General features: G+C 39.6%; 1 protein-coding gene across 12 annotated transcripts in view; it reads left to right on the forward strand.

The window, feature by feature from the left end:
• SPIDR (scaffolding protein involved in DNA repair) overlaps nucleotides 1-18,907 on the forward strand; it is a 200,927-nt gene that overhangs the window by 115,017 nt on the left and 67,003 nt on the right. For all 12 annotated transcript variants that reach the window (XR_002435598.1, XR_002435597.1, XR_002435600.1 and 9 more), the window contains exons 9-10: nucleotides 16,183-16,390; nucleotides 18,255-18,505. Coding sequence is in view for 6 of the 12 variants with exons in the window: in XM_021388239.1 (XP_021243914.1) it covers nucleotides 16,183-16,390; nucleotides 18,255-18,505 (459 nt within the window). In the remaining 6 variants the exon portion in view is untranslated. The remainder of the gene's footprint in view (nucleotides 1-16,182; nucleotides 16,391-18,254; nucleotides 18,506-18,907) is intronic.

Raw genomic sequence — 18,907 nt, forward strand, 5'->3', positions numbered from 1 at the left:
TTTAAGCAACCGTTTTCTTTCTTGGATCAAATTACTTGGATGTTGGGAAAGACTATTGGTTTGTTTCTATGATCTATTTCTGTTTATAGATGTGCCCAGATTTAAGGTGGTATTGCTTAAGGGGTAATTGTAGTTCAAAAATAACAGTAGGTCCTGTCACCTTATGCTACAGATCACTTCATAATCTGAAGGTGAGGTTTGAAATTCCCATTAGCACCCAGCCTGAAGAGTTGGCTGAACTATAAAATTAAACTGTAATGTTAGCTTTTTTTGTTGTTGTTGTTTGGATGCAATTATTTCAATTTGTTCTCTTGGAGAATTACAGTCATGTTTCATCCTGCTCTTAGCAGAGCTCACAGCAGTTGCAATTTGTCAAAATTTGCCTTCTTTCTGAAGTTGGGTTTTGCTGCAAATTAAATTCAAAATCAAAACAAGAAATTGAGCCTGCACTCGTTTGCTGCCAGGATCCTTCCTCAAAGATGCTTAGCCTAAACTTGAAGTTCTCAGGAGAGGCTCATATCCTCCTCTTCTGTAGGAGGTGTTCTAATTAGCCACCTGAAGGCAGAGTAAGCAAAATTACTTCCTTTTTTTTTTTTTTTTCTGTCAGGTTTATCACTTCGGGCTAGTGCTTTCACACAAACATTAGCAGTCTCCTTTGTTTACAGTTTGGGAGGAGGGCATCTGCGGATACTGTTTCTTCCATGTGCAATTTCTGCCTCCAGTTTCTGTGAATAGCAGAGAAACGTTTCCATGGCATAAAACAAATACAGGTGTATGTAGGCCAGCAGATAATTGTGTGAGTAGTACAGAAAGTAAAATGAACTGAATTGATTTCCAAAAATGAATAGGTGATGTTAAGCAGCAGAGCAAGGAAATGTATTTATTGTTGATTTTACTGATCTAAAAGGTGATCATTATTTCCAAAATTATTTGAAGAATTCACTGGTCTCTGGGTTGTTTTTTTTGTATTAAGCATGAGATACCGTGGCTGAGCATCTCCGTAGTCCTTGTCCTGCAGACCTTTCCAACCTGCATTCCCCTTGTACAGGTTTCCTTTGCAGTGCTTCAGGATGGTGCTGGATGGCATCGTTTGGTGAGAGAACTCAGCACTCCCGACAGGTCTCAGTGCAGAAAGACTTCATGTCACCGTGTTCTCTCTTCTTGCTGGAAGTGCCAGTTTTCCCTCCCTGTCTCAGAGGGGACGTGTTTGAAGTGGGTGGGACCTTGCGTGGCACTGAGTTCCCAGCCACTGACTCCGGTTTTGTGGCTGTGCCTGCTCAGCTGACGCTTATTCATAGCCTGCCTTTGAGATCCAGCACCATGGGATGAGGTTTGCTCATTGCTGGAATACTGAGAGGTAGCAAAACAGCTGACAAGTATCTTTTGTGGGTAGGGAGGGGGAAGGAACGAGGCAAAAAAAGAAGGTAGCATTCCGTGAGAGTCTGTATTTACATGGATTTTTTTTCTTTTTTTCTTTAACCTTCTCACCTTCCGTGTTCTATGCTTGTCTGACTCTACACCACTGTCTGTTACAGTAGTGAAGAGAGATATTGTTACCCTTTTGGGAGGGGTAGCATGCTTGATGACCACAGGGGCAAAATTTTTGTTTAAATTTTACGAGCTATCAGTTGCTGATTTTTGCTATTTTTTTGCTCTGTATTCTAGTTTAGCGTAGCCTTTTTCGTCTTTGCTTACTCAAGAAGTTGCAACTGTTACTTTTCTTGGTGTGGACCTTTCTGCTTTTTACAATGTTATTAAAATGCAACAATGATCTCTATCTGAGGCTTCATTGTCTACACAGAAATAAACTGACCTTGCACATACGCACCTATAATGGATGTGTAATTTTATCACTCTTTAAAATAAGATTCTTGGTTGCTAGGCCTTTCTTCGATAATTTGACAACCTGAAAAATGCAGCATAGAAATATTTGTGCAAAGAACTGCTGAGGTGCCACAGTTGTGTTCAGTGTGGGACAGTGAACTGAGCTCCCTCTCTGACAACAGGGATGAGAAACTGGATGACATGAAGAGGCTTTCTGGCCTCCTGTGTACTCCAGAAAGAGATGAATCGTAGAATCATTCAGCCTGGAGAAGTCCTCTCAGATCACCATATCCAACCATCAGCCCATCCCCACCATGCCCACTCACCACGTCCCTCAGTGCCACGTCCACACGGTTCTTGAACACCTCCAGGGACAGTGACTCCACCACCTCCCTGGGCAGCCTGTGCCAGCGCCTCACCACTCTTTCTGAGAAGAAAGGCAGGACGCCCTGTGAAGGCCATTTGTGTTCTGTCCTGAAATGAGCCGAGGCTTTGGGTTAGGAGGATTTACATTTACAGATAGCTGTTGTGGGTGTACGTATTTTGGTATGTGCTCTCTACTGGGCAGAAATTCTTGTTTTTATTAGGCTCTTGAATTTTTTCAAAACTTTTTTTCAACCTTTACAGAGTACACTTAAACAAAAACAAGAATTCCAGAACAACTTTAGAATAAAGTGAAGCCTGCTTGCATCTCAAGCCTTTCAGTTACTCTGTGATAAACTTATAAAATGATCAATTCATGCTCTCTTACACACAGCCATGCAGACATTTGTTCATTACAGCTTGTGGTCGAGGTGTGTGGCAGCACGGGGTACTGCGCTGAGTGCTGTCGTGACAGGATGAGCTTGAGACATAGTTAAAACACATGCACAACACTTAACTGCTTGTCATGACTGACTTTTCTGTTAGGCTATGCCTTTATTGGCATGGAGACACGCGTGGTGGATCTGCTGAACAGAGCAGCCCTATCAGATCAGCTAGTAGCTCTGCCTATCTTGGTGTCCTATCTCCAGGAGTGTATGTCAGAGGGAGAATAAAAGAACTGGGCAAACACAGGCTCATTCTTCCCGGATTAACCTGCCAGCCTTCAGCAAACTTTAGTTCAAGGACTTCCAAGGCCAGAGGTTGTATTTCTGCACTTGGCAAAATGTGTGGGTTGCTTTTTTTTTTTTTTTTAAAGGCCCTTAGGCAGGATTTTATGGGAAGAACACCAGGTTAGATTCACTTTAAAATGATTGTGTCCATAGTCAGATCAAGCTTTTAAAGGGGTTCTCTTACGCTGCTCGTCTCTGTAGAGCTTGGTGCCCAAATAGAATCAGAATGGTGAAGCTATGTTTAAATAAGACTTCTTGAATGGTTTTCAGCCCACATGTACATGCAACCACAATGTCAAAAACAGATACAAATATTTTGGCAGATACTTGAAGAGGGTAGTGGTGTAGGAATTCAGAGGGCAACAATGAGGAAGAAATGGCAAGATAAATGATCAGGAGGTAAGGTTCTTTTTCATAGAAGAAAATAATCTCATGCTCTCTCCCAGCACTGAGGACACTGGTTTTACTGGTGTGCACTCGGCACCCCAGATGCTAGGCTGTGGAAACCTGGCCTCCCCTGTGTGCCCATGCCTCCCCAGCAACGAGGCACGGTGCTGCTAGCAGTGCTGCCCTGCACTGGAGGCTCCAGCCTCCCCTCCTGGCCTGCACAGCTGTACTCTGGCGGGTGTCCCAGGGGTGCTGGAAAGCAATGCGGTCTGCACAATCTCTGCCTCTTGACCAGAGACAGTCAGGGTCACAGACGTGAATATTATCTTTGTGACGCTTCAAGCAAGCAAACAGATAATATTTTTTTAAAAGAATGTTGTATGCAGTCAGTTGGATCAGATCTTTCCAGAGCTGTTCCCTGGAGGGGACGCAGCAATTGCTCACCCACCCCAGTTGTGCAGGGGAAGAGAAGGGCAGGGAAGAGAATGCACACACGTGCACTTCTGCAGGCCTAGATGCTCACATGTGATGGGCATGGAGTGGCCTCTTTCCTCTTGCTGAGTCCCTTGGGTATTCCCACTGATGCTAGGAAATTCTTTTTGTCGTTCTTTAACCCGGGAATCATGCCTTGTACATTTTTTCAGCTGTGTACGTTTATGTACAACTCTAAAACCCCTCTTCAAACAGTATTAGGTAATTAATTACACACTGATTTTGGGTATGCATCTCCCTTTTTTTAATTTTTTTTTTTTAATAACTGCTAAATAGGAAAATACAGGACATAGGTAACTTTGCTTTAGAATCATAGAATCCTTAGTGTAGGAAGGGACCTTTAAAGGCCATCTAGTCCAACTCCCCTGCAACGAACAGGGACACCTACAGCTACATCAGGTTGCTCAGAGCCCTGTCCAGGCTGACTTTGAATGAATCCAGGAACAAGGGTTCCACCACCTCTCTGGGCAAGACTTATTCCTTATACCCAATCTAAATCACCCCTCTTTTAGTTTGAAAACCATTTCCCCATGTCCTATCTCCACAGACCCTGCTAAAGAGTCTGTCCGCTTCCTTCTTATAGCCACCCTTTGGATACTGAAAGGCCGCTAGCAGATCACCTCAGAGTCTTCTCTTCTGCAGGCTGAACAGCCCCAGCTCTCTCAGCCTGTCCTTGTAGGGAGGTGTTCCATCCTTTTCATCATTTTTGTGACTCTCCTCTAGATGTGCTCCAGAAGGTCCATGTCTCTCCTATACTGAAAACTCCACATCTGGACGCAGTACTCCTGGTGAGGTCTCACCAGCGCAGGATCACTTCCCTCACCCTGCTGTCCATGCTTCTGTTGATGCAGCCCTGGATACAGTTGGTTTTCTGGGCTGTGAGGGCACTTTGCTGGCTCATGTCCAGCTTACCATCCACCAGTACCCCAAGTTCTTTTTGGCAGGACTGTGCTCCATCCTTACATCCCCCAACTTGCATTGGTAGTGGGAGTTTCAAAACAAGTGTATAGATATGTGCTTAAAATATGATATCATAAACATATTTACTTGTACAACTTTAAGCAAGAATATACCAGTAACTTCTCATTTATGTATATATTTTTTTTTCCAGGTCTGGTTTAGTGATGTAGCTGAGCAAGAGACTCATTTTTCTCTGTGTCTAGCTTTAATTGCCATGAGTGTGAAGCTCTCTTCTTCCCCACCCAGTGCCAACAGCAGGAATACCAGGGCAGGAGGGGAGAGCAGAGTGGTAGGAAAACAGGATGCTCCTTGGGGAGGGTGTCAAGAGAGACTGCTTTTGGCTTGGCTCAGCAAGGAGGGGGCACTCTGAATGAATTTTGGCTTTGTCTCAACTGGCATAAGCACTTTTCTGTTGGAGTTAGGAGGTGGTTTCTTCCCATTAGCACTTCAGTTCTGGTAGGATAGTAAGGAGGAAAGGCGCTTAACTTTGTTGGAGCCTGGATTGTTTTGTCAAAGGTTTTTTTTTTCTGTTGGTGGCATGAGACTCCGCACTCAAAAGCAACTTCTAGTTTGAGCCTGTGTTACGTAACATAAAGTCTGGCACATTCTGTAGTGGTATTGTGTTCGCTGTTATCTTAGTGAAGATACAATTATAGAGAGGCATATAGAAAAGAATCAAAAAGCATGATGATCTATTTAAAATAAGTCAGTCAGCAATCCTTCTTTAGGTTCATATTGCTCTGATTTTCAAATGTAGCTGCAAAATCCCTTCTAAATCTGTGTCTGTGGACTCCAGGCCTGCGAAAACAGGGTTGCCATTATGTGTTAAATAATAACGGGTATATTTAAGCCCTGGATTAGTTTACAGTTGTTTGCTTGGGAAATGTGTGTGTAGGGGTGAAGTTGTTTCACGCTGTATTGTATAAACATTTCTCTGTACTGGCCAATTTTGCTACTGTGCTTTGAAATTTATTTTAGCTTTAAACTTCTGCTTTTTTTGTTTTTTCTTTATTTCTTTTTCTTCTTGTTTGTTGGGGCTAACATTTTCATGACAGTATATCTTCTTATCTGCCTGTTCCACTGGTTTGCTCTAAAATTTGTATGTTTTCACAGGTATTTTTTCCCACCTTCAAAGGCTTTGCTTCTGTTCTTTTTGTGAGAGGAGGGCTTGGGGCAACAGTAAGAGATACCCAGACCCCATCACACCCTTGGGAGCACGTTGCTCCTGCAGAGCCCTTCAGCTGCACTGGGTTGTCTGGTGACTGGTCCTTCACACAGGAGCTACCTCATTGCTACCAGAACATTGCCCAGTTTTAAAGTTGCTGTGCTAATGGCTTGCAGTTTTGGTGGGTGAATTTGCATCGGCTTTGTAGACTTCATATTGCATTTATGGTAGTTCTTCAGTAAATGAATTGGGCTACCATTCTGTGCTCTTAGACCCTGTAGGAAAATGCAGATCTCATTCTTCTTCTGAAAAAGTTGTTCTTTGTTTTTTGTTTCTGAAATTATTTGTCTGGTATTTTCTCCCCCCTTTCAACTTGGCTTAAATTTAGTTTCAGGTTGATGAGTTCATATGGCTGAGCAGCACGGATAATTGTGGTAGGTGAGCTTGGCTGATGTGGTTAGTAGATGTTGATGGATGTTGAAGTATTGCAAAGAAACAGAGAAGCATAGTTGTGTATGTTTTTTTGTTTTAAATACTAAGGGCTTTTATCTTTCCATTATACTTCTGTAATTTTTCTTCTTCTCTGAAGTAAGAAGAGACTGTTTCCTTGTAGATGTAAACATTCTTTGAAACAAGAAAATAAACTTAGAATATGTTGATGCTGTTTAGCCTCTAAAGTCTAATGCGATCACAAAAGAAGCAATCCAGGTTTTTATGCATTTTTGCATTGGTGAGTCTGCTCTGCCAGATCATTGGCCCTCTTATACCAAGCCAAAAAAGAGTTTCTGTCATGTAAAAATATTGTGATACAGTACGAAAATTCTTCTGGACATGGGCTGGTGGGTAATTGTCATTTTGTCATTGCAAGTATTCAGTGAAATTAAACAAATAAATAGTTAAGCAATGGCCTGGAGACCACCAGTGTAAGATTTCAGCATTAGAATTAAGTGTTGTTGCTTGTTTTGTACACTTGTCTTTAAAGTAGTGCAGTGATCTTGCAAAAAAAAAAAAAAAAGAGGGGGGAAGGGAAAATAAAGGCAAGGATAATGAGGATATTGAAATCTAAATGCTATTTCTTAGAGGGTTTTTCCTTGTTTCAGCTGTGGGAGAGCAATGCAATACATTCCATCTATTGTGCTTTAAATGGAGAAGATATACAGTTTCATAGAAGCAAAATGAAGCTCTGAAAGTAATTCATGAGTGAGATCTTTAAAGTACATAGACTTCTGAGGGCTGTTTTCCACCCTGAAGAGTTTTTGTTTATAGAACACAGAACAGCAGTGTTGCTGCAGCCAACTGAGCCACTTCGCTTCCCTTGCAGTGTTTTACTCGAGGTGCCTGCACAGGAATGTTTCTCTAAAGTTCCTGCTTTTACCACTAGTGTTGCTGTGTTTTTACCAGTGGTTGTGTGGAGTGGATTACTGTGGACGGGATTCCAGTTCCAGCGTTATACTCACTTTGTCTGCAACAGGTTTATGTGGAACAGGGCTTTATCCACGCTGCCCTTACCTTTTTTACACATACATCAATGGCAACAGTGAACACAATGGAAAAAATGCTGCTTCTACCCAGGGACAACTCAGTGAAGCTGAGCTAGGAGTGCAGCCACGACCATTTGCCTGGCATGGTCCATTAACACCTTCAGGCTGCTGCCCATTGTACTCTGTCTAAGCAGAGTTTGACTAGCTCAAGGGGAGTCTTTTGCTTTGCTGTTGTGCCCTGCAGCATTGAACAAGTTCTTGCTACTCTTTGTGTTCCTATTTATGTTGCAAAACAATCCAGAATCTTGCTTTCATCTACTCTCTCTGTACTGATGTACTCACTGCACTGGCTTTATCCATATAAGAAATGACCTCTAGATCAGAATGGAATGTGGTTTTGCTGTGTGGCCTCACCAAGAAGCAATAGGAAGTGCCCGGAGAAGAGTAGCAGGCAAATGAGGAATGTACAAGAACAAATCTAATGTGTTTTGCTTTGTTATGTTTTGTTTTAATGTTAGGCTTAATAATTAAACAGAAAGAAAATCAAGCACATGCATCTATTAAGCTATCTTCTGAATGCAAGTTTGCTCAGGGATGAGTATTTGTTTTTATTACTGTGCACTTGAAGACTTTGGTGAGCATGTATGTAAGCAAGTCCTTGCCAATAACAACTTCCAAGCTTCTGTAGAAGAAAAGGCCGATTTTCTTAATAGCCACTACTAGTATGTTGGACAACATATTTAAAAAAAATAAAGATTTATTTGTTAAAGTTCCTCTGGTAATTCTTCAGACTTGAACCAGCCAACAAAATACCCTGACTCTCCATGCACTGATGACTTAGTACAGAGATGCACAAGTTCTTTGCTCCTGCACACGACCCTCAGCTGCCTGGGTGGATCTCACAGACCTCTTCTGGACTGAGAAACAGCTCCTGGCACCACAGGAGGTGATGCTATGTGATGGCAGCAGGATTGTTGCCTCAGATCTCCATTGTGTCTTGGTGTCTAGGAGAAAAATAAAGAATTGGATGACTTCTTTACAACAGAATGCAGGTTTCCTTCTTCTTCATTTGCAAGCCGTGATCCTTGCAGTCCTCTAGACAGTGGGGAGCATGTTCATTCTCATGTAGGTTGCTCTAGAACTGGGGCTGGATTAAGGATTTGACCTCTTATGAGGAAATGGTAAGTAAATACAAATTGCACATGGAATGATGGACTCTGGATTGTTACTATTCTAGACTGAGTTTTTAGGGTTCTAATGGAATCCTAGAGTGGCTTGGGTTGGAAGGGACCTCAGAGATCATCTAGTTTTAAACAGGAAAGTTTGCCAACCACTAATTCAGGCACTAGATCAGGTTGCCCGGGGAAGCAATGGAGAATGTGGGTATTGATCCCACTACCTCTCCCATGCTAAGTGAGCACTCTACCATTTGAGCTAATTGCCCTTACCACTTTTATTAATCTGCCAGGTTAGTTCTCATCTAGCAATCAGAAAAAAAAATGTATAAAACTGTAACACTTATGAAGAAATGAAGTCAGAGAGATTGTTATGTCACTAGAAATTCATGGTGCATTTTTATGTTGCAATGTCAGTCTCTGAACTCGAAGAAGTGGAAGCATATCAAAGAAGATGGACAAGCAGAGGTGTGAAATAGCTTCCCTATGAGAAATGAGTAAAACAGCTACGAATCTTCATGTTGAAAAAGTAGCAGCTAGGAGAAGCTGTGATGAGGGTGTCTATTAGGGAGTATATCAAGAAGGATGGTTGCCCCTACAAAACAAGAAGTGGGGGAGTAGCAATGTAAGCACTAGGTGACAGATTCAAAACAACTAAAAGGAAGTGGTTGCTCACATGCATATACAGAGACTGTTGAGCTCTGTGGATGCAGCAGGATGTTGTGGATGCTGGAAATGTACATGTGGTGAAAAAGCAGACACATAAGTTCATGCAAGAAAAATGTACTGAGGATTCTTTAACTATGTTGACACTGCTTCTGTTTCATTAAGTCTCTAAGCTGAAAGTTTTTAGAATTCTCTAGAATGCAAAAGAGTGTTCTAGAGAACTTTCACTACTGGCTTACTTTTAGTTTTGTAGTCTTTCTCAAATGTCTGCAGTTTGCTGCTGTAAATGAGATTGAGGTAGACAGGTCTCTGATCTGATGCTAATATGGCCTGGTTTGCTATCTTTAACATTTACCACAAATTTTAATATGACATTACTTTGCAGTTTGCTTGCTTCAGTTATTCTTCTTTATTGTTTGGTTGGGTGGTGTGATTTTTTTGTTTTCAGGATCACTACAACATATTCCTGAACTTTCTGATGACTTCAGCATTCATCCTCATTTACCTCAAACCCTACGTGCAGTTTAGCACTGGGAGCAGATAGAAGAAGTCTTCTGAGTAATGAGCTCATGGCTAGTCAGATGCAAGTTGATATATGGGGTAAACACACAGACTAGAATTCTTTCATAACATCTTGATTATGAAAAGATAACCACGATATTTGTATCTCCTTAGTTACTTGTAACACCCTCCGTGTGCGTGGGAGTGTTTGGGGGTTTTTGTTTGTTTTCTATCAGCTTTCAAGTTTAATGCTTTATTGTGCACAGCTTTATTTTGTTCTGTGTTTTACCCAGTAAAATTTCAAACTGCTGAAACATATTTTTGTGACTGACTTACGCACAATTTAAGTATATTTTTTAGCAAATTCTCTCAAAAGTAGTATCCCCTGGAGCTCAGGAGATTGTTTTTGTGCAGCCCACGAGAGGAATTTTGTTATGGTTTTAGGTGCCAAAAGTTAAGTTTTGTTTCAATAAATTGTCTAGAATTCTAGAAATTTCAGGTGCTTTCTGCTTTCCTCATAGCTAAAGTAGCTAGAGAGCCTTAGGAAACATCCCTATTTTCCAGCCTTGCTGAAGTCTGGTATAGTGGTAATTTCCTAGAGCTGGATGCTTTTCTGTTCGTCTGTGCTTTCCTGCATCAGAAGACCTGCACATCCTCCTCAGGAGGCACCCACTCACTTCCCTGCAGAGGTGAGAGCACTGACTGAGGGAGGAGCGTAATGTGAACCACAAGCTTTTTAGAGCAGAGCTCTCTTAAATGTGAAAATTTCCATCCAACTTTTTCACGTTGCAAGGTGTTGCATTTCAAAAGGAAGTTCTATGGCAAGCCGGTGGTTAGTTTATATATAATTAATTTAAAATTAGTAAAATGATACAGTGATAAAAGTGTCGGCTTTGTGTACTGTAATTTCTTACCAGAGTGATTTTTTAAGTTTACAAATAATTTTGCTGGAAAATACAATGTTATTTTGAAGAGGGAACTTACGGTGCAATAGATTTTCTTTTTCCCCACTACTTGTATTTCACTTTGAGTGACAAATGGTAGCAGATTGGGTTGTAATGAAATATATACATTGATTTGCTATGTAATCTTTGTGTTGTTTTCATGGAATGAAGCCTCTGATAATATACATTTCCAAAAAAGAAATGGAGCAAATGTCTAGCTATTCAATGCATCATATTCTAAAAGTAGGCAATTTAGGCATAATTTGAGGAGCTTTTCCTTTTTATCTGCTGTTCCGAGGTGCTGAAGCTGCATTTCCTTGGAAACCTGGCAAGACTGAGAATTGTATGTTTGGCATATGTGACTCTGGACATTGCTCTAGATGGTTAACACTCTTTCTTCATGGAGAAAAGCATGCAGTCAATCTTAAGAACTGTGTCCCACAATAAATGTTGCTTTGAATAAGATAATTTCAAAGAAGGACGTACCAGCTTGTTTTATTCTTCCCCTTTGAGACTGGGGGAGGGAAAGAAAGTTTGCTTATGGAAGTGTGAACTTGCAAACACAGTACTCGTACAGATTGTTCAACTGATGGTAAATGAGACTGATGGGGGCTCACGTGTGAGTGGTGATATTACTCACTGCCGGGCGAATAGATGTTTGTGGATGTTGGTCACGTTGAGGTTTTTACTAAGTAGGTAATTCTGTGTTTGTGAGATCTCTGGGCCTGGCATAAGGTTGATCTGTTCCAAATGGCATTTTGATTTGAACTGACCATTGGGAAGGTAGTTGTTGTCCTTGGGTGGCAGGTGGACAGAGATTAGTTTGGACTTGGACTTTAAAAAAAAATAGTTGTTATTGGAGTGCTCAGGCATTTCACAGAATCACAGAATCACATTTCTTGGACATGTTACAATATTTCACAGATTAAACATTGCATATAGCACTCAATTCCCAGTGAGAGGCAACGTGAGCAGCTTCTTCCATATTGGACAAAATAAATGATTTCTAGGAAATCAGGGGTGGGCCCTGTATGGTATGCATATGGTTGAAGGCCCTTCACGCTTCTGGGTACTTAGGTTCTGACATGCTCTTAGCCTGCACATGTGACTACTGTTCTTCTTGACTGAGGTTAAATCTTATTTACTCACTAAATCATAGTTTGAGTCTAGAAATTAGTCTGTTTATAATTACAGTGCATGTTGTAGGTCGCTTAAATGTTAAGAGTTTTCAGGTAATATATTGTATTCTTCAAAAAAATGCTTCAGGCATTTTGTACTTTGTAAAAGAAAAAGGGAGGGGGGAAAGCCTAATAAAATACCCAGAAGGAGCAAAGAAGAAAATATTCTCTAATTTAAAGTGATCCAAAGTCATCTTAAGTTCATGAACCATCATCATTGTTTGATGTCAGCACAACTGAGCGGAAGTTTGTGGTTTGTTAGTTAACTGCTGCCATAGATTCAGAACTTCTTGCTGCCTGAGAGCGTGGATGGAAAGCAAGCACAGTGGGCTGTGCACGGCAAACCGCACTGTGAGGCTTCTGACCGCTTGACAGCGGGATCAGGACCCTGCCTCAAGATGAAGCTTTATACAGTTCCTTGCAGAAGTTGCTGCAGCGTTTCAAATCTGAAATCGTGCTAGACCATGATTAGCAGAGCAGTAGGCAAGCATATCTGCTCCTGTGTTTCATCATAGGAGGGGGAAAGAGAAAAGGCAAACTCCATCCTTAGAGAGAGAAGCCACTGCAAGAGAGGAAAAAAAAAAACATCATTGCCTCATGTTGTTTTAGCATGTGACCAGTTACAGCAACTGTTGATTGTCTGCATACCGGGAAAAAAATGTCCTCTAGTATAAAAAGTTCACAGTCTCTACTTCAGGTCATTACAAATAACCTTTCCTCTAAAGGCAGTTATTAAGGAAGTAGACAGCTAATCCAACCTTTAAATATACTTTGCTGAGCCAGAAGAAAATCAGAGAGTGCAAGAAAAGGTTTTTTAAGCATATAGTGAAGTTCATTTTCTTTCCATTGTTTCTGCTTAATTTGGATAATGAGATGTGTCTTTTTCATTCTTTGAAAATAAACTTCTACAGGGAAGCAGATAGGAGATAACTGAGGTTACAGAAGGTGTTAAATGCTCATTTAACACTTTATCTGTGAGGAGGGTTCTACAGAGTGAACTAGAAAACTCTTAAAGCTGTCTTCAAATCTCTGTGTTTTTGTGGTCTTTTTCCCCCTTTAAATACGACAGGTAACCAAGATGGTTTTCTCAGTACATGCTTGAGTCCCGCAGAGTGAAAGCTGGACTGTGTCTGACTGTACAAAATCTACAGATGGGACAGATGCAGAAGGCTGCGGGGATCAGTTGTGGGGTCCCAGGTACAGGGGCAACACATGAAGCTCAGGACCACAGCCACAGTTTGTGGGAGTGATTTTTTTCTAATATCCAGGGGCTGAAGGTGTCAATGTCTATCTCAGGGGCTAAGAACTCAGTCATTCCGTGGTCAAGAAACTCTCAAGATCAGTATCTCTGATACCAAGTTGCCTTATTTAGTGGAGGGGTAGTCCATCAGGCATTCTACACAACCTTAAGCATTCCTTCATGTTTATCATGACATGCTTGTCTTATTTATTTTCTATCTTATAATATTTCTTATAAAATTTATCTCCACAGTGAAAAGCTTCTGTTCATTTCACAGTATTTAAATTGATGTATGTTGTAATGATTTTTAAAGCATCTTTGCCTTATTCATGTGGTCATGGTTTCTTACATCTTATCACAGTTTCTATAGAACAGGTTATCTTAGAAAGATATTACTGTTTTGTTTCCAAAGCTTGTTCATTTGGCTTAGGCACATAAAAAATGATGCACCTGTAGCTGCGATTCTTTGGGAAGGATATGTATATATATATATATAAAACAATTCCATTTAGCCATCCACCTGGATACAGAATTCTGAGCTTAATACAAACGTCTTTTCTTTCTTTCATTTCAATTGATTATAATTTCTGTTTATTACTGATCCTTTTCCTTTCCTCTCGGGAGAAATCTGCTCACTGAAAAATAGGGAAGATTTAGGTAGATGGCTGTGATCATTCTCCTCACCTAGCTAAGAATTAGATAAGTCAGTGCACAAGTATGCAAGGCTAGAAGAAGTGATCCATTAAAGGAGCTAGTTTTAGTGAACTAATATTACAAGAAAGAAATGGAGAGCCTCTCTTGAAAGTGTGCTTCTTTTTTTCTCTGTGGAAATGCTGATTGGCCATTAGTTTATGGTATTATCCATGTGTAGATATGATGAAAATGGAACACAGAAATCTCTTAATAGTTACAAAAGTAATCAAGGCATCGGATGCATACCCATACCAAAACCATGGTTACACGTAATTTGAGTACCAGTAAAAACGTACCTGCCTTTAAAAATACATGCACATATATATATATAACCTCATCATATATCTGTAACAGGAAGATAAAAGTAACACCATAAACCTCAGAGTTCCTATGAATGATTTGCTGCTAACGTCAGTATTTTTTTTGAGAATGCGATTATTTAGATCAAACAAACATTCTTTTGGCATTAGTGACGTAACAGACTCATGTTCAGTGAGATTTCCTGTTTACTTTGAGTCTGAGTGCAGACGCCTCAAGAAAGCGTGTGCTAGAACTTTCATTCCATATCTGCATGTAAAGGCAGCCAAAACTGATCAGAGATCTGTAGCAAATTCTACATAGGCTTTTATAGTTCAGAAGGAAGGGAGTAATGGCAGCTGAGACATAGAAATCTCGTAAGATCCAGAGATGTCTTGGTTTGCTGACTGAGCTAGTTCCTCGGTTTTAATCTTGTAATACAGACGATTATCAGTCAGTATGAATTTGGCAGCCTCGTGAGCTGCTGTCATACTTTTCTGAACTGGGACCTGTGTTAGCAAATTCACTTGAGTAAAGAGACTGAATGTCCATGAAGAATGAGCTACTACCTACTTAAGAGTTCCCAAATGGTAGTAAGGCATTGCAGTGGGATTCAGTACTTAGTTTTATTCTATAGATTTTCATGAATTTTCTATTTCAATACTAATTTATACTTACTAAGTTGCAAGCCTCCTTTAATATATATTTTTTCTAAAAGGCAGAAATTATCATCTTGTTTCATTATTGTCCAAAAAATAAACAAAACTGGGGATTATATTTAACAATCTGTTGCTACTTTTCCTATTCTGCTGACTTGATTTCCTTGTACCTATCCACTCTGTAGAGAATAAAGGGATGTGTTATAAAGCAGACCACACTGCAACATTTAATCAAAGTCTCATATGGACTGAGATCAGAAATGAGTATTTTTTTTAGGGCATCTTTCTTTTTTCAGCTTAGTTTGGTTGCATTTTGATAAATAATGTCATAAATGCGAGAGCTCACTTCACCCTCCTAACCCAGCAGCCTGGAGACTGGAGTCCTGAGGTAATAACTTCCGAACTCAAGTCAGCAAGACTTTGCTGCCAAGGAGGCCTTGCCTTACTCCCAAACAATACAGATCTAATAGAAAAACACAGCCTGCAATAAACTCACTAAGTGAATTTTGTTTTTCTTTTGATGGTCTCTAGGAAATGAGATTACTGATTGTTTTTGTAAGGTGACTTCAGTAGATTTGTATCCCGTGAGGATAAAAAGTGTATTTCTAAATGATTTAAATGATTCTAAATGATTCTAAATGTTTCTCATACTGGCATATGAAACAGTATTAACATTGAGACCTGCTTAGGCATTAAATTACTGTTGTGTTTAGAGATTCTGCAATCATTACCTTAATTTGTGAGGCAAGAAATTGCTGCATGTGAAGCTATTTGGTAATCTATATTGGCACTAGAAACCAAAATGTGTCTTGGAGAGCAAGTTAATGACAGCAACAAACATACAGGAAGTAAATAAAGAGACAAAATTACATGCAGCGTATCTTAGGTAAAGTGTAAGATTTTCTTTGAGAAAAAAAATGATGAGAAATGGGAATAACTCTGCAGTGGCCATGGTGAGAATAGATTCTTCTTCATGGGAAGTACTGAGCAGACGGATGTCTTGTTCTGAACGGCCAGGCTGGGTTCTGCAGCACCAGCACTCTGAATTCATACTGAACTGAATGAATTATCTTCCTTTCTGAGCTTATACCACAGAAACTGTACGGAGGGGGTCCTTGATGCTCTTGGTTCTGCTATGACAATTCTGAGATACCAAGTAGTGTTTGAGTGAAGGCAGATGAGGTTCATGGGGCCTGTCAGCCCCGCCTGCTCCCAGGTGAATGTTGTCCCTAGATGCACAAGTCTGTGCCTGAGCTCATAGGGCTGATCAAGCTGAATGTATCCGTGATGTGACTTATTTGCAATGTTGGATAACACAGCTTTGTGTTTTTTAGTGGTGTCTATAGAGCAAAGCATAACTTAAAATAGTGTTTATCTGTAGTTTAACTTTTAATGGATTTGATGCCAATTATATTATTTTTTCCAGGCAAAAACTACTTCTCAAGAATGCAGAAATTCCTGTTATCATGAATACATATTTCAGTCAGAAGATGCTACTCAGTGAACACTTAGAAACAAGCAAGACACAGAGTCCTACAAAGATGCTTATTAGAAAGAATATTTTATCTTTGGCACAGACATTCGAACTAGATGACCTTGACAATAAGCAGCCCCAGGAATCTCCAGATAATCAGGTAAGGCTCATTCATTTGGTTCTCAACTTTAGGATGTTGTGAGAAGTTGGTGAGCAGGTGTTTGGAAGTCGTAACAAAAACAAAAATTACTGATCTGTTTAGTTTTCTCTTTCATTTAACTAAGGCTGAATAATATGTGATGTTTATTTTAATAATATTTTCTTAGCAGAGGCTTCTGGCCCATCCAAAAGGCTGAACTGCTGAGAGGTTATTTTCCTGAAGTCTCATTACTGTGCTAAATAGAAATTGTAGTTTGTTTTTTCATAGATTTTTCTTTTATTCTATACAGCTGAGTAGCCAAACTTTATTTGAAGTAAAATCAATTTCCTGGTAACTGCTAAGATAGTATCAGCCAAGATATTATTTTTAATAAATATTCCATTTTTCCATTCCTATTGAACTCATTTCCTAGTCAGTCCTGTCCTTTATTTAATGCATCAATTGGGAACACCACCCTCCTTTCCAGCATGTTTACAATTTGCTTTCTTTCCTGTTGTAGCTTTGTTTGTATCAAAATAACTGCTGACTCTCCTATCTCTAGCTGTTGTACAAGTTGAGATGTTCTAAGGGATTTGACTTTCTGATAGTTTGTACCATCACCTTCTTAAAGAGTTATTTAAAGTTTTTGTATTGTCCACCCAAAAATCATTGTTAACGTTTGAGAATTTTGGCCCAACAAATATAAAGAACACCACTGAGTGTCAGTGTTTTGTATTTGCTTGACACATATATATATACATATATATATATATATATATAATTAAATCTATAGGTGTGAGAATGAAGCAGTTGCATAAACCAAATCCTAATCTAATTTCTTGCTACGACTCTATCTGGAAGAGAGCTTCTACTGTGATATATGAAAAACAGAACAATTTAATTCTTTCCCTGATACTTCCTAGCAAAACCATTTCACTTAAAACTCAGTGGACATATCATAGAATCATAGAATGCTTTGGGCTGGAAGTTTGCAGACAAGCATATCATCACACCATCATTTCCTTATTAACACTGTATTTCTGCTTCTTCACTGGTAGATTATACTTATGGAAGGTTTATAAAACTTTAAAAACTTTACATTGCATCCAGCTTTAAAAGAAAAAAAAGTTTCACTTTGAAAATAGAATTTTGGCTCATGCTGGAAAGGAGCTTGTACATAGAATGTTAGTTTATACTTGCAATCAATTTTTTACTAAAAGAGAGAGATTTATTTTAGAATGAAAATCAATGCAATCATTTAAACTGAGGTAAAATATAGCATAATTTTGTTCATAATATATATTTTGGAAGTTTGGAGGATTGTATTTATAAAATACATTTGGTTAGTAGCTAAAGAGTAGACTGAGGTTCGTACTTTTAGATTAAGTTTTTATGCTTCCCATTAATCATCTAATTTTTACACTGAAACATTTTACATTGAACTTTCTGAGGACTGTCCTATAAAACTAGACACGTGCATTTTCACATAAGTGTGAAAGTCTGTGGCATTCAAGGTAGATTTTAGAAAAGGGAGAAACAGAGCATTGGAAAAGTGAAAATGAAACTCTATTCAAGAGGAAGACTCATAAATACTAGTATCAGTTCTGTTTTCCCCCTACTGTCACCCTAATTTCTCATGGATTGACATAACTCTTTCCAGAGCACCAATCAATACAGGAGTGTGCTATGTACTGAACTCTCTTTAGTTGCTTGTTAAAAATCCACAATAAACATGGGTCAGTAGTAAGTTAGTTAGTTTACGTGCAGTAAGTATTTTGAATCTGACCTTGTACTTCTTGCAGAGATTTTTCATGTTGTGCTTTTTAGCACTTCATAGTTTCACCATCCCATTAAATGTCTCTATTAATGGATTTTCCTTCACCAGGTTGCTTGTGCTCCAGAAATCCATAACAGCTGTGATCCTAAAAAGCATCCCTTAGCACTGAGTGCTGTTAATGATTCTCTGCTTGAAATGGTGGAAAGCCAAGGAGCAGTGGGATGGAGAGAAGTGGAGGTACAAGTCGTTATCCAAAGGGTGTACTATTTACCTGCTAGAGAAGGTTTCAGAAGCCAGATTCAAGGAAACAAGCCTACCAGTGCAACACCCATCATAAATTCAGATCCACTAAATGTTAGGTAAGTAATAAGATGTGTGGGAGTTATCCTAGCTTGCCTGTTACATGTGAAAAACCAAAGAGGAGGGAGTTGGGAATTGTCGTTCTTAGCCTTCAGGTTCCAGGAAATAAGTACGTTCAACGAGATGCAGGATTTTCAATAGTCTTTTAATAGATATAGTGTGAAATAGAAGTAATGCTGCCCATGCGAGGGAGGGATCTGTCCGTAGTTGCATCAACAACTAACAGGAAGATTGAAAATGTATTAAGGGGAACCACTGATGGTCATGGACATCCTATACTGTTTCTTGAGTTTCACAGAATAACTATTATATCAACCACTTCTCATTTACCTATTTCAGTCTCCAGTATGCTCTACTGTAAGTTATGCTCATAGAGTGGTCTCTTGGAATAAAAGAGAAAT

This window comes from Numida meleagris, chromosome 2, assembly GCF_002078875.1.
Source record: "Numida meleagris isolate 19003 breed g44 Domestic line chromosome 2, NumMel1.0, whole genome shotgun sequence".
Lineage (NCBI taxonomy): Eukaryota > Metazoa > Chordata > Aves > Galliformes > Numididae > Numida > Numida meleagris.